The sequence below is a fragment of the Coturnix japonica genome, chromosome 1 (genome assembly GCF_001577835.2).
Source record: "Coturnix japonica isolate 7356 chromosome 1, Coturnix japonica 2.1, whole genome shotgun sequence".
Classification (NCBI taxonomy): domain Eukaryota; kingdom Metazoa; phylum Chordata; class Aves; order Galliformes; family Phasianidae; genus Coturnix; species Coturnix japonica.
In genome coordinates this window covers 11,859,240-11,875,747 of record NC_029516.1, presented here as the reverse complement: position 1 = coordinate 11,875,747, position 16,508 = coordinate 11,859,240, and the positions used below count along the sequence as shown (strand labels likewise).

Genomic DNA, 16,508 nt, shown 5'->3' with positions numbered 1-16,508 from the left:
ATCAAAGTAGATAGAAGTGAAAAAGCATCTTTTTATTCTTTGAGATACAGGGGAAAAGAGGATGGAAATGCTTGCATACAGTTGAAAATGGTAATTCCTAATATTTTCTTATTTGATAATGCATACTTAGTGTTTTGTTGTTACTCCATTCTGCATTCAGTCCTTGCAGCCAAACAAAATGTGGTGTGTTTATAACATTACAAAGGAAAATTCTCATAAATGATAATGTGTTGGGGCTGGGGCTGCCTGCATACCCTTCTGCTTCCAGCGCTGTTAAATGTAACTGCATTCTCTGTAATATTCAGGAAATGCAACTCTAGAATTAGATGTTCACTTAATTTATTTGTCTACTTGAAGGCTTTTTTCTAATTCAAAAACTTGGTTAAAGAAAGCACTAAAATATGTATTTAAATCAGCCTCTAATCAGAGCAGCACTTCTTAAGTGCATGCAGTGTAATACAGTTTCTCCATGTTAAGAACTTAAATCTGCTTGATCTGCTTGAACTGATGCTACCATTTGACTGTCATATTATTCCTTTTGTATTTTCTTCTGAATTTATCTATGGGAAATCATCATATTTCCTCTCTCTCTCTCTCTCTCTCTCTTTTAATGCCAAAGACAGCAATAAAAAACCCACCTTACCTCTATTAGAGAAATGGAAATTGTTTCCAAACTCAAAAGTCATGTCTCAAGGTGGAGGGTGGCTTTCTCAGCTCTTCCAGCTACAGTAGAAGAGACTGAACATGAAAAACTAATTAGTACTTTTGAGAAAAAATAAAATGGCAAAAATGAATGGCACATTATATCATTATTTCAACTAATCTATTTGACATAACCAGGAGGGAATTTTGCATGTTTAGGTGGTAGGCACATTACAAAATATATGCAGAAGATGCTTGGGGATAGATCTTGGATCCCTGTTCTCTACATGTCTTGTAGGTGTGCGCTGGACCATGTACACAGTTGGAAACCTAATGCACATATCAGGCCAACACACAGAAGGGTGCATGGACCACTGCACATTTTGGAAGTGCCTCATCTGGAGTGTGGTTGAAGTTGTAGGTTTAAAAATGCATATTTTGCATGGGGTGTGCTGAGAGAAAAGTCCTGCAGGACTGGCTGCATGCAGGCTGGGGCTGGCAACAGGAGAAGAGCTGCAGTGAGCCCCTTAGAGTGCACAGATGGTGTGTGGGAGGAGGAAGCAGACCATGCTGCATGCATTGGTTTGTCCCAACAAGCGAAGGTTTCCACCAGCCTTATCCGCATCTTAATGTTTCATTAATAGCAGAGCTATCCAGGATTCTACAGCTGTGGCCTATAGACTTCAGGTGGGTACAGCTGCCCTGGCTGGGTTGGTTGCTCTTTGGCCTCTAGCACACACCGCCTTCTGCTGGCCATTTTAATCTGTTCCCTCTGAAGATTTTTCACATCTGATCCAGGCTTTTAGAGCAAGCATGCTAATTTCAGTCTCTCACACTAACGCTGACATAAATAATTGCATCTTACATGCCAGATTTCCCTGGCAATTCCCACTGAATATGGCCAGGACAGCTGACTTCATAGTTTTGTACCCTGGGGAAGAAACAGTTGGTTAAAGTGGGGGGAAAGTAGAACCAAAACTGTAGTTTTAGAATGCACGCATCTAACTCCTGCTCTTTAATTAGAGTGTGTTTTTATGTCAAATGGAAGCTGAAGTGACCAATCCTTGGAGGCATTCAGGGCCCTGGGCAGCCTGATTTGTTGGGTGAAAATCCTGCCCGTGGCATGGGATTGGAGCTAGATTAGTTTTAAGGTCCTTTCCAACCCAAACCATTCTGTGATTCTATGATTCTATAAGCGTGTTTTCCATGATCCTCTTGTAAACCTGTCTGAACCATCTGTCATGAAATGGGGTGGTTTACTGCAGGAAATCTACATTTCCAGATGCTTCCTGAAGACCTTTGTGATGGTACTTTCCCCTCTGAGGGAATGATGCTGCCAGCCCCTGTAAGAGCAGAGTGACTTCCCATCTTCCCATCCATTTCTCTTTTATTATTCACCCCTTGGGAAAGACTGGTTCATAGCAAGGAGTTGCCTTGGGGCACAAGGAGTGTGTGTGTCGCATGTTGGCTGTGCTTCGTTGGTCAGTTGGCCATATGCTGGAGGAAGTTACCATACAGTGACAACAGGACTACAGGTGGTTGGGAGGAACACCAATGAATGGTACATAGTTTTGAATGATAAAAATCCAAATTCACGATCCCTTTCTGTTAAGCTACCTGTCAGGGAGAAATTAGGTCTATTCTGGTCTACTCTGTGCGGTGAGACCTCACTTGGAATACTGTGTCCAGATGTGAAGTCCTTAGTATAGGAGAGACATGGACCCATTGGAGCACATCCAGAGGAGAGCCACAAAAATGATCCAAGGGATGGAACATCTCCCCTACGATATGAGAGAACTGGGGCTGTTCAGCCTGGAGAAGAGAAGGGATGACCTCAGGGAAGACCTTAGCACAGCCTGTCAGTATCTGAAGGGATGGAAGGCTATAAGAAAGACAGGGACAGGCTCTTTAGATGGTTCTGTTGTGATAGGAAAAGGGGAACTGGCTTCAAACTAAAAGATTTAGATAGGATATAAGGAAGCAGTTTTTTATGATAAGGGTGGTGAGGTACTTGTGCAGATTGCCCAGAGAGGTGGTGGATGCCCCATCCCTGGATACATTTAAGATCAGGCTGGAGTGGGCTCTGAGCAGCCTGATTTAGCTGTAGGTGTACCTGTTCATTGCAAGGGAGTTGGTCTAGATGACCTTTAATGGTCCTTTCAAACGATTTCATGATTTTATAATCACCAACAGAGTCAATTCAATGCAGGAAAGGTACATCTTGAACTCTGTTCTGGAAATATCTTAGTTGCTGCATAATTGCACCACATTGCTGGCATTTGCTCCATGTGTAATGCATATACAAAGAGAAAAGCAAGTATTTAGCACTGGAAAACAGACAGAAGCAGTGCCCTTCATAATTCTCTGAAGTTGCTCTGGCTCTGCTGCAGAACTCATGCATATGCTCATTACAAAAGCGGAGCTACTGTGAATGCGTGCTGTAGGAAGTGGTGCCTGTCCTGAAGAGCACTGCTGCCCCTGGGCACAGATTGCTCCTGCTGTGGAGCAGCAGTAATTGGCTCCTATCAGCTATCAAGCAGGGGATAATGGACACAACAAGATTCAGACCGTACTGGCTGCTGACTCTGTGTTTGAAATCCTAAAATAGTTCCATAATGAGCATGGTAGGGGCCAAAACTTTACACTAGGGACATGATCCCAGCTCTGTGCTCAAAGTACTATCACTGCCTGATGAGGCTCCTCTCCAGATTCTCCTATGGCTCTGAAAAGTCCAAGCTACAGAAAAAAACAACATGAACAGAAAAGAGAGTTCCCTGAGTGCCCTAAAAACATCAAGTGGCCATAATATTATTTTTCCAGACATAGGAATAGGGGTTAATAGAATTTTCCTAATTAAGCAAGATACAAATTAGATCCCAATGGAGTTTTCATTTACTCTTGTTTAGTAGCTTGGAGATGAGTTTTACCTTGAGGATCCACTGCATCTGAAATACATAAAATTAAATGTGCTTTATTGCTCTTCCCTGACAGTGTAGCTGGCCCAATAGTTGAGGAAAAAACATTGTATGTTGAGTTCCCTCTACAGAACAAGATCTTATGCTCTTTCCTGATAGTTTCATAAGCAAGCCAGGTGTGATCTGTTAGAGGTGGCACGCAGTTGTCTGAGAGATTGTACTCGTAAAGCTGCTTTCAGTATCTTACTGTTGGACTGGGGCCGTTTCAAGGAATAATCTGTTAATTATTTCCATTACTGAGTTGGAAAGGGTGAAGAACATGTATGAAGAGTGCGTATGAGATTTGGAAAAAACTTTGGCTGCAAGAAATTGGAAATCAGGGTCAACACTGATAAATACTGAAATGTTTTGAAATCAACAAGATGCCTGCTCTTACTCATGTCTCTCGCTGAATGCCTGTGCAAGTGCTTTATATTACAAACATAGCCATTTTGATTTAGGAATTTTTTTTTCTTTTGCTACATACAGAAAAAAATCCTGATATTTGTTCTATAAGTTTAAAAACAAAGAGTGCAGAAAGAAGACCACAGGTAGAAAGTAGAATGGGACTTCTGATTTAATTACTCATGCATATAGCAATGAGTATACATATGCATATATAAATGAGTATGCTACATTATTTATTGTTGTCTTTTTTTTTTATGTCCACAGGGCTACAGCTACTCATAGGGGCCAAGTTATATTCAAGGATGCCTTAGCACAACAGCTGTGTGAGCAGGGAGGTAAGAGAAGCCATTATTTTAAAAATATCTGGTAAATGTGGTTTTCCATTGTACTTGCATGTCAACGTTACTTGTCACAAAAGGAATTCAAGACAATTTTAGTCAGGACCTTCCCTGTATTCTCAAAACCAACTCTTGCGGTGGTTCCACATCTCTGATTATTGATCTGGGAAGCCCAGAATTCTGTCCTGTCTGAGCACTGAAGAATAACCAGAAGTTGAATTACATCCTATTGCTTTATACCATTAAAATCAACCTATAAGAACTGTCTTTTGTTTACTGCCAGCACTACAAGCTGAGTTTTAACTATAGCTGAAGAAGAAAAGAATGCAGTATGCCTACAGCAAAAGCTTCAGTTACCATCCTGCTCATGAGCAGCTTTGTAAAGAACCTGCCTTCCCATTTTGTGAAAGTAGACCGTCATATTTTTGCCCTTCACCAACAACTTTTGATCACTTTTATAGCTAAACAAAATGTTTGACTTACACTGACTTTAAAAATCTAATTGTTTGCACAGCTTATCATATATAGGCTTTTGATGAGTTACTTCAAAATAAGTGTCCTGTTGTGCGTTGTTGCCTAGCAGTGATGCATGGCTTTGAATGTGCCTCATTATAGCAGTGGGAAGTACGGAAGGTATCCATCACTTCTGGTGACTACTTCCATACTCTCCATGGATAGGAGAGAAAGGAATATCTGTGCTGTGTGATTTCTGTGATCCAGTTTTCTCTGCAAAATTTCACTGGTATTTCCATGTGAAGGGAGACATGGGCCAAATCAGTCTAAAATAACCATTTCAATATTACAAATTTGTTGTCATTCAAACAAGCGTGTGAAATTAAAATACATACTTTTGGGCCTACTTATTATTTCTCTTTGTTCATATAAGCTTGGGAATATCTGTGCAATTGTTTTGTAGCAGAAAGTTCTTGAACATTATTGAGAAGCATTTATCGAGGTGTCAATAAAGTATGAATTGTGCCTCTGTGATAGTGAGGACAAAACAGTTCAGCTTTAAGTTTCAGCATGTGAGTTTTTAGTATTTTAATATTTCAGACGGAAATAGGGGAATTCAGAGAGGTGACTGAAGATACCAACTAACAAGCTCAGAAGGTAGAATTAAATATATTTTGAATAAATTAGAGCAGTGTAACACAGATATTGGCAAGGAAGGGTGATAATGATCTGGATGGAAGGTGATTGGACGCAGCAGGTATCAGTGTTTTACTGTGGAAGGAAGTGAAATTACAAAAAAGCCTTTGGTATTCATAATAAGAGATAAATTGTACAGGCATCATGTTTGGTGACTGGTATAAGGATATTTGGGAACAGGAGTACTGTCAGGAATGCCATTTGGGATGTGTTAAGAAGAGTGGTGAGCATATCTCACACAGGCAACTTGCTGGATGACATGAGAGTGGAAAAATACAATTAGCATAAAATAGTAAAAAGCCTCATACTGCATGCAGTGTTGCAAAATGAAACCAATGCCAAAGGCAGAGCCTGCAGTGGTCAGAACAGGGAAGGAAAGGACACATAAGTAGAAGACATACTGAGGGAAGAGTGAGAGGGAGCCAGAGAGCTGGCAGTTATCAGCACAATGAAAGCTATAGGCAAACAATACAATAGGAAACATATGACCATCAGTATCAGAGCTGGCAATGTCGTCAAGGAGAATATAGGCAAAGCAACGGGATTCCCCCTGCCAGAAGAAAATACCTTGATAAGCAGAGAGTAGTGAGTAGAAATCCTTCAGTATAGGCTTTGACAGTCCCTGTTTCTGAGATGCTGTACAAGGAGTCTTTGCTAGCAGAGCTGGTAGTGTATATTGTAATTCTTTCCCTCTGCTGTTTTACACCACTCCAATTTTGGAGCATAATTCAACCTTAAATCAACAATTTGACAATACTTGTGTGGATTAGAACAATAACTCCTGATGATACTACATGCAGTCTCAGAGCACACAGGGATTCCACAGCATAAAGAGAAAATGGGATTTGTTTATTGTCTATGTGCAGGGAATAGAAGATGATGAGCTGTGACAAACCTAGGCTTCACTGTTGCTGTCCCTTTGCCTTCTCCCTCACACAGACACAGAGAACCATGTCCAGCACCATATCCCTCAAGAGGCCTCCAGCTTCCCCATCTTGTGGTCATCTCCCAAATCCTCAACAACTTCTGTTCTTTCCATAATGATCCCACCAATTCTCTTTACTTTGTACAGACGGTACTAAATAACTGTGGATATGTATTCTCCAAAATATTTGAAAATATGGTGGTAACTCCACCATCATCAATAATAAAAGATATTGTCTTTGAAGCAAATCTCACTTTAATTCCATGCAGACAATCACAGTCTCAGCAATACTAATAATATAAACAAAAGATTATTGCAGAAGGAATTAGTGTGTTTCTTTAAAAGTGAAGATAAAAATGCAAAACAGCAAGAAAGATTGACGGAAGTGGGGTCTTAAGGTCTGTTTCTGGCTCTAAACATTACTTAACTGAATAACTGAAGTGAAAAATGTGGCACATAAAATAAAGAAAATAAAACCAAAGGGAAACTTTATAGATTTATTACAGAACATTTTTATAATAATTATTCACCAGAGATGATATCAGCCTTCATAATAACTAGTACAAAGGATATACATGAAGACATGAAACAAGAACAGAATCTCAGAAATCACAGTTGCTGTTGCTGTCTATCCTTAGATGTGCATTAGTAAATCCTAATAGAGTTAATGGGATTTGTGCAGTGAAAGGGAAGTGTATTTCTTATTTGGAAGTGAATTAGAGGATGATAAAGGGTGGTGTTAAGGAATGGCAATGCCAAACCAGCAGCCCTGTGTATAATGTAAATGGAGTAAGGAAAGACGCCACAGGGAAAGACAAAATCACTTGAAAAGCTGTGTATTCAGCATACAATAAATATTTTAAGAAGCCAGAGAGATCTTTGAGAACTGATGTGTGCTTTAAAGTTTATATGAATCTTGAAGAAGATCTTGAAGAGGGAATGAAACATAAAAACAGGCAAGAAAACAAAAAAAATTTACAAGACAAAACAGAAAAGGTGGATGTCTTATAAATACTGGTAAGGAAAAGTAAGTGTGTTAATGACTAATGATAGTCATAATCATCAGAATACCATTAATAATATCTTTAACAATACATTTCACTTGTTCATCTAATAGTGAAATGAGTGGAAAAAAAGGTAAACATACAGATTGATAAGGCAAGTGTGCACAGATTCACTCATATTTATTCTTGTCTTGAATGGAACAAAAATCTTACACTGAAAAAACACTACTGTAATTAAAATGGAGCTGGCAAAAGATCAGACCTGGTTGCGCTGCACTGTAAAACTCAGGGGAGACCATCAGCTCTGTATGAGAACAGTGATGGTGTTGTGGTGGTACTGGACTTTCAAAAGAGCTCATGGTGCAGGGATGGAGGCAGTTGGCACCCACATCACAGTGGCTGGTGTGAAAGGGCTAACAGACTGTTGTCCCAGGTCCTCTATTTACCTTTGGGCTAGCAGTACAGTTCTTTGGCATAAGGACCATGCTGAGAGATTGTGAGCATGTTATAGAACCATATCATAGAATGTCATAACTTGTGATTTAGCTGTGCCTGAGCAGAGGAGAATCAGAACCGTAAAACTTAAAAGATGGAAATGATGAAATGTGTTGTTGCTCCCTTCTAGTGCAGAAATATTCCTTTCAGCAAAGTACCCAGAATTTTATATAATCTTGCATATTCAACCTTCAGCAACACTAACTGTAGGAGTGATGTTCCTTTCATAAGAAACCACTGCCTGCTCTGACAGATGTCTTCATGTGAAAATAAATGATGAGAACTGGCCCAGGTTCCCTTTGATTTGAGAGCTTCTGCCTGAATGTTTGTGGAAGATCTTTTAGGCATGTTTTGTACCTTGTAAATATGGATTGAAGAACACTTTGAAAAACAAATATGAAACAGATTGCAGGCTCTCCGGCCTGACCAGAGTAGTATTTTACAGAAGAATGAAGTTCAGAGCTGACATATTGCTCCTTGGCTTATGTGTCAGCAAGAATAATGCAGCCCTCAGGCAACACACTGACTCTCTCTAGGGGAATGCTCAGCCTCTATCTTTCAACAGCAACTTTATTTACCAGTGGAGAGAAAGTATTGGCAAGATTCTAAACAAAAAATATCTGTTTTCCTTTTCATCTTCATCTGGCTGCTAATAGGGAGATTAGATTTTTTCATAATCTGCAAAATACATACCTTTCTGCACCTTTCATTTATGATGAACTGCTGAGTAACGTCCAATGGCTGCTGCTTGTTGAAGTCAGTGTTTGATGCTTGTCTGGGAGCATTTGAGTTTCTGTAATTAGCTTTGTATTAAAAAATAGTCCAAAATATTAAATATATACATATATTTAATTTGAAGTGAGTTTTAGGCATGTTTCCAGAATATTTTCTTAAGCTGTGTTCCCTGCCTATCCCTGTACACTAGGTTGACCAAACAGGTCTGTGGAATATGAGAGTCAATGGTACAAAGTGATGTAACTGGAACATATGTTTAATTTGTAATATGTTAGCTATTCTTTTCAGGTTGAACATTCTTTTTGCTTAATCATTAGTCATTATCATATGTCAATATTTTTGTTCTGATTTTTCTATTAGCATCAGACCCATCAAAGAATCTTGTTTCCTTCCCTATATACCAACCCCTCTAGAGTGAGCTGACATTTCCTTGCAAATTCTTTCTAATTTTCCTCCCTTCTAGTTCATTTATACTAGGGCATACTTTTGTATTATTTTAATCATTATTAACCTTTCATTAGCCTTACTTCATCCACAGAATATCTTAACCTTTTACTCCAAAAGATGCCTTCATTCTCCCTCATCTCATGGACACGGAGCCCCACAATGACCTCATTGACTTTTGCATTCCCCATTACTTTGGGTTTCTCACGCTTCCAGTTTGACTGTGGCCTTTCTCTCTCTGAATCACTTTGTATTGTATACTTTTTTTCTGTGCTTTCCTTACCAAAGGGATTGCTTCGCCTTACAAGACAAGCATCCTACATTTCCTTACATTTTCTTGTATTGTATTTGTTCATGCCTCTTAGACTATAAGCTCTAGCCAGCTCAGTTTCCATTCTTTGCCCAGTACAATTCACCGCTTGTAAAGCTCTGTACATGCCCTGCGTACTGGTTTAAAATCTAATAATAAATTCTTTAAAATTTCTTAAAGGCTACAAATTCTCATTTGAGCAATATACATTGTTAAGCCACACAACTACAGATTCTAAATTTCAAACCACCCAATTGTGTATCGCTATCTAAGTGAATCATGGTTTAAAAACGTATGCTATGATTGCCTTTTTTCTTCTCTCAATCTGAAGTGCTGTAGTTTTTTCTTTTAATTTTGATCTTTGCAGTGCATGGTTACTCTGCAATATATTTTTCTAGCTTTCTCATTTCATGCAAGGAAATTCTGTTTTACTTCAGTCATATTGTATGGCCCACTGTACAGTCTGCACTGTTTTAAAGTAAGTCATTCTGTGAATGGATGATAAAAGACAAAAGAAAATACTCTTAATTTTCTGTGATATTCTATATTTATAATATTTTGAGGACCTTAACTACAATATTTGAGGACCAAAACAGTGGTGTTATGCAATGAAATGTAAAATGTAATACAGGAACTATTCTTAGGGAGATTAAAGTCTAAGATCATGACTCATTAAGTGGTAACTTCACAGTCTTTTGTTGTATTCAGCTCTAGAAATTGAATTACAAATTAGATGGAGGAATACCTGGGGCAAAAATGCTTGGGCTTCTCAGATCCTATAGAGGCTTGGGGAACAAAATCAACCTCCTCATCATAAAAAACTTTATTTGTAGGAACAGCCTTTTGTCCAACACCAAGTGTTTGCTTAATTGCACATGTAGTTTTTTAAATGAGTGGTTAGTAGTAATATTAGATATGTGCACAAAATTCTTTCATTTCAGTCTATTGGTAAGCAGTTTTGTTTTGCAGTATTCTGTGCATATAATTGAAAAGGCCTTTTGGGAAAAATCAAATGCTGTATAAATGGCTAGTTATAATTAAAAAATAATGCTGAAGACAAAGAAATTTGTAAATATAAAAAAACAAGTTTGTCCTTTACCTGTACCTTTTGGATAAATAATGAAATTCTGCATGAATTCAGAAAGTACCACTGGTAATAGTGAGTACTCGGGGCTCGACTGCCTTCTGCAGAAAGCTTCCAAAAAGCAATACCAAGCAACCTGAGATGAATGAGAATATAGTCTTTCATTTAATTTTGAGGTCTGAATTGCTTTTGTTGGAGAAGAACGTCTCTTTCAATAGAGTTTCTCTCACAGGCTAATGAAATTTGCTCAGCCAGCTAACAAGTCTGTCCGTGACCTGGCCTGACACAACCATCCTCCTAGACAAGCACCAGCAGCAGCTCACAGCCATGCCTGTCCTTACAGATCCCCCCTTGTGATGACCCAGAACTAATGAAAAGGGTTAATGCAGAGCATCAGAGACTGAGGTCTTATTTTAGGCTTAACCACTAGCAACATCAAGAGTCTTTCAAATCCCACACCACAGTGTATTTCCTTTCCTGCAGGCAAAAAAAGACAGAGCAGCTATATTGTTCTACCTAGGAAACAATTCAGCTAATCCAAGTTAATCCATTTTTTTTCTATGCAAAGAGTTTCTAAAAGTCTTCTAAGACGTATAAACATGCCTCCATGGAGAAGAACAGTATTGGGAGTGCAAGATACAAATGCTGCCTTTTCTTGAGCAGTATCCACTGGCATTACCACAGAGACAGTGCCAAGATCTAGCTTGCAGTTGGAATCCAATTGCTTCAGCTTGTATATAGTTATGATGAGAAGTCTGGGCCTCTGCTAGTCATAATTAGCATTTCTGCTCAGGAATACAAGTTTAATACTGTTCACACCTTTACGTGAATCATTTTCTTCCATAAAAATACAGCATGTCAGAATCATAAAATTGCAGAATGTTTGAGGCCTTTAAGACCCTTAAGACCATCAAATCCAGCCATCACCTGACACTGCAAGTCCACCACTAAAACATGCCCCTAAGCATCATTGTCCAGACATCTTAAATTCCTCCAGACCGCTTGCCATCCTTTTCTGATCTACAGATACCTCACCTGTTTCTTGTTCCATCATCTTAGTCACAGGCATTCCCATGGAATGTTGCAATTTCTTTACAAAATGTCATACCTCTAAGCAAATCAATCAGTTCAGGAGAAAATAGGCAGATAAAAAATGAAATGTCTGAGATTTGTTTTGGACGGCTATGTGTGAGGGCCCTACGCAGCTGGCTGCATTCATTCCTAATTTTTTTCTAAACTTTTAAAAGCTGGTCAAATGTTGTGACAGAAATTGCAGTATTTCAGTAATCTGTTTTGCTATATTCTGAAGAAATCAGGGCTGTGATATAATTTAGGTCAGTGCCCAACAAGAAACTTGGAATCATCATTCTTTGTTTTATTCATGTTCTGTTTTTTGAAGTATGATACACAACTAGAAATATAGCCACTTTTATGAGGTACCGAGATGCAAACAAGATGGCTGCTTCCCACGAGCTCACTTGTGTGCACTCTTGGAATGAGATGTAACATATTTGGGACTTAAGACTGGGTGACATTGTCAATGTAGTAGCTACTATGGGGTATCTAACACCGTGTTCTACCATCCCTGAATTCTTTGTATATGTGTTTATGTTCTGTTTTCATTTTTGTAACTTTACACCAAGATTCCCATTTCAAAGTGTTAAGAAACGACTAAATCAAGTTTAGTCATTTCAAACACACATACCCATATACAGTGTGTCATTAATATATTCTACTATTTTGTGGAAGGATCTACTAGGGAATCAGTTCAGCAATGCATGCAAAATTGTGCTCAAAAATAAGTGTTTGATTCAGTGATATGCTGAGATAATCCCTTATTTGTTATGCTAGGTGAAGTAGGATTTTTCCTTCCAGCAATGTACCTAGTAAAATGTTTTCTTGAGCAGCATAAGTGGTCAAAATGCGGCAATTTTTTTCCTCTCCTAGACTTTATTTCTTTTATTCAACTTAATTTCCACTCTGCTTGTAAATTATTAAATTACTGAATCTCAGTCTGAACTATTTCTAACATTTTGTAATCCTTAACTAGAAGTAATCTTTCTTACCTTGCTGTACAACAATTTATGTATTGCATTTATTGTTGGTGCTTATTTTAATTAGAGAATATTCATTTATTTTTAGCTCCTATTATATTTTTATAACTCTGAACGTGTCATATTTTTCATAATTAAAATGTCTGAAGAGTTGACTTAGTAGAACACACTGCTACAATTTGTTTTATACCAAACTGATCTTTAATGCTGCAGCTAAGCACTAATCACAGCGGATATTCATGCATTGTATGTCTTTGTTCTCCACAGCTCCAACAGAAGCTCCATTGCATCCTCACCTAGGTAGGTGATTTGTCATTCTTACTACTAAAACTCAGAAACACTATCTTTGTTATAATAAACAATCCGTAAGGTCACATGAAAGTAGATCTGGGGAATTCAAATAAAAATGAAACTCATATAATACAAATTGAATTATGTCTAACTCTGATCAGTTGTTTTTTCATTCTGATTTTTATTGTTGTTTATTTATTGCCTTTGAGCCTTTGCAGTGTGAGTATATCAAGCTGCAGAGATTTTCTTTCCAGCTTTGCATTAGAGCATGCATTTGAATAAGGACACATAAACTCCACTGTGGGAGAACGCTGCCACACCAGCACAGGGTTACAGGGAAGGTTTTGTCCTTGTGCACCTCCAGCGTGCACCCAGCAGCAGGGCAGTCCCACAAAGCACTATCCTGCACCCATCAACAGCTGAGCTGCAAGTTCGTCATTGCAGATGAGATTCCAGCACCTTTACTCAGTTTGAATAGCGGGTGATAGTCACTTAATCCATTTCATACAAGCATTTGTAGAAAAAGTGTCTGTTTAATACAACTACTGGTTCAAGTTTCAGGGCTTGGATGTTTTGGGCATTATATATAAATGAAACAGTAAACTCAGGGCAAAAGCTGAAGTCCAAAGTTTGCAGGTTAATGGTTGGAAACACTTATGTAGTCTCATTCACAGCTTAGATATCTTGAATGAATTGACCTTTCCTTCCACCTTCACTGACACGGCAGAAAAATCCCAATGAACTCCTGGCTTTTTGCTTATGAGTTATCAGAGTGGGACCTCCTGACTTTTAGAAACAGCAGAATGTCTCATCTCCCTTTATGCCTGTGTTTCCAAATTCTGGATCCGGAAGTTGTTTTTTTCTCATCTTTCAGAAGACACAACAGATGTTAAAACATTAAGCACGTATTTGATGGCAACAATTGGTCAGAGCTGGAAAAGATGAGGTGATTAGACAGGATTTTTTCTTAGGGTGTTTTCTTTCATTCTAGCTGAAATGCACAGTGACAGCATCATCTTACGAGATGACTTTGACTCTTCCCATCAGCAAGAATTGAATCCTAGCATGTGGTGAGTTTCAGACTTTTTACACACATCTTAGTAGATTAAAACATTCTGGTTATTACAGTGTATTATGTTACACAGATTGCTGTAACCTTATGATGTATGTCTTTGCTCCATAAAGCTCTAAATATACTAGCTTATTAATTTACTGATTAATGATTGAGTGATAAATTCTAAGTCCATTGAAGCAAGCAACAAATTCTTATTCAGTTCAAATTCTGAATTAATAAAAAAAGTGCAAGGAGTACAGCAGAACTCCCTGAATGTTTTTGTGTGAAAATGTTGATTTCTTCAAATCAAAGCATTTACTGGAAAAGATAATGAATTTGAATGCTTACGTTTTGATTATTTTTTCATTTCCTGTTGATGTAATACGTATTTCTAGTGAAGCTAACTATAGTAGAACTCATTTTAAACAGAGATAAAATAATTCCAAAACGTTCAAAGTAGAAAATCAACTGGAGTTGAAATTTATTTCAGTTCATTTCAATTTATTTCATAAATGTAACTAATTTTATTGATTTCATTCATACAAGACAGGAATATTTTAGTGAATTACTTTATCACTTTCAGACAAAATGTGCCTTTTAGCATTTACTGCATTTGTGATTTAGGAATAGTTTTGTTCTTTTAAATCTAATTTAGTCTTCCTTTTCATTAAGGTCTCTCACAGTTTCCTATGTGTGCAGGTCTTTTGCATGTGAAAAGATTATGGTTTATGAAATGCTATGAAATGCAGATATTTTTCTTTCACATATATTTATTGTAACAGTTTTTAGTATGCACCTACTATTTTTCCTCCTTTTGTTCCCTTTGTATTTTCTCTTTAAATGTTTTTCCGGACAGACACATTAAGGACCTGGAATGCTGTAATATTAAAAAAAAAATAAAAAAATAACCAACTCTTTTTTTAATGGGAATGAATAGATCAAGGACTCTTAATGGGTTACAGAATAGCTGTCAAGGTAGATAGCTTTAGCAGCAGCGTGTTAAATGGACTTGAGTGGAAGGAAATGAGAGGAGGCATTATTTCCCTGCAGATGTCTCATAACTCACAGAGAGCCTGTCTGTTGGGAGCCTCCATAATTTATTTATTCATTGCTCTCTTATCTTCAAATTCATCCTTGCTTTTCAGAAGTCTCAACAGAGAAATTTCAGTCTAAAAGAGACCCAAGTCTCCTGCTCTTTTTGTCTCTGAGATCTGGATGTGATCCCTATGGAATAACCTTGACCTACCTTGGCAGGTGCATCAGTGCATAGAGGTGTGTGCTGTGAGAGATCCCTAAAACTCACTGCCGTCCTGCAAGGGACACCTTGATATTCTTGTAATGACACCAGAAAGGCAACATCTTCGGCAAGGCTCAATGGAAATGGAGCACAAATAAAACTATAATGAGGTGTCATGAGCTTTTCTGCATAAAGGATTTCTACAGTAGCTCTCCCTCCAGTGAAGAGCTGCTTAGTGGCAGAAAGCTCACTCTCATTTGGTTGTCTTGTGGGAGTTAAATCAGGGATTATTAGCAGTTTACACCATCCCCCCTAAAATTGCATTTTTCCCCTGGCAGCTGCTAAAATCCCATCTTTATCACAAACAATTGCAGTGAGTGCTGGATCAGGATTTCCAGCCCCACTCTGGCCCTGCTCCACTGTGCTCTGAGCGCAGGAGCAGCTGCCTGCTGCACCAACCCTCCAGCAGTGCCTTGTCACCAGGGGCCAGTTAGACTAAGCCCCTCTAATAATTTCTGAAGCCATTATTTGTGTAAAGATGAAAAGAGAGGAGTGAATATTTTCCTCCGGCCTTTTCTTCCCACATCCTATGCAACATTGGCTTGGTGTGATTAGCATTGTCACAGCTCCTGTACCACTCTCTGCACGCACAGCTTCAGCAAGATGTGTACAGTCCAAGTGCACAAGCAAAGCCTTGTGTAGCTTATGTGTGTGTCTACTTCTGAGCCCAAGCAAAGCCACAGTGCCACCCCACATCAAATAGCTATTTTGCACAATGGCACTATATGATTGTGAGTGTCTGCTTGTTTTAGTATAGATTTCTGATCTTTGAAATGCATTTCAAGACACATCCTACTCAGCAGCCATTTGTTTCTTCAGAGGCTCAGGAAGATGAGAAAGATACCCATGGGTGTTTTCTGGAGCTGTGAGGTGAGAAGAAATGAAGGGATGGGATAGGACTCTTTGTAAACAGAAAAATCACAGCGTCTGGGAATGGGCTCCTGATAAAAATCACAGTTTGGTAACAGAGAGAAAACAGGAAAAAAATTGAAAAGAAAGAGGAAAGGAAGAGGCAGCAGGTGAGGAAACATCAGGTGAAGGAAGAAACAGGGAGAGCTTCTGTACTGGGAATGCAGGAGCTGAAATGTCTTTCTTCTCTTTCATTTTCATGGGACTCAGCCACCACGGAGATTTCCCTGTGGAGTGTGTCCAACTGAGTTTTCTACTTCTGTCTTCCAGCAAGCAATACTGTCAGAATGTGACTATTTCTAAAGTTACCAAACTTAGAAGCATACGAGCTTGTTTGTTTAAAGATTTCCTCGCTTTTCTAATCACATTTACTATGTACTTTACAAAGATCTCTCTTTCTACTGAAATAATATGA

The 16,508-nt window shown here is 38.5% G+C and overlaps 1 protein-coding gene across 3 annotated transcripts in view; it reads left to right on the top strand.

Annotated features, from left to right (window-relative positions):
- The window catches only part of RELN (reelin), a 251,068-nt gene that overhangs the window by 97,148 nt on the left and 137,412 nt on the right, over positions 1–16,508 (top strand). For all 3 annotated transcript variants that reach the window (XM_015884323.2, XM_015884245.2, XM_032442336.1), the window contains exons 4-6: positions 4,269–4,339; positions 12,810–12,842; positions 13,825–13,903. In XM_015884323.2, coding sequence (XP_015739809.1) covers positions 4,269–4,339; positions 12,810–12,842; positions 13,825–13,903 — 183 coding nt within the window. The remainder of the gene's footprint in view (positions 1–4,268; positions 4,340–12,809; positions 12,843–13,824; positions 13,904–16,508) is intronic.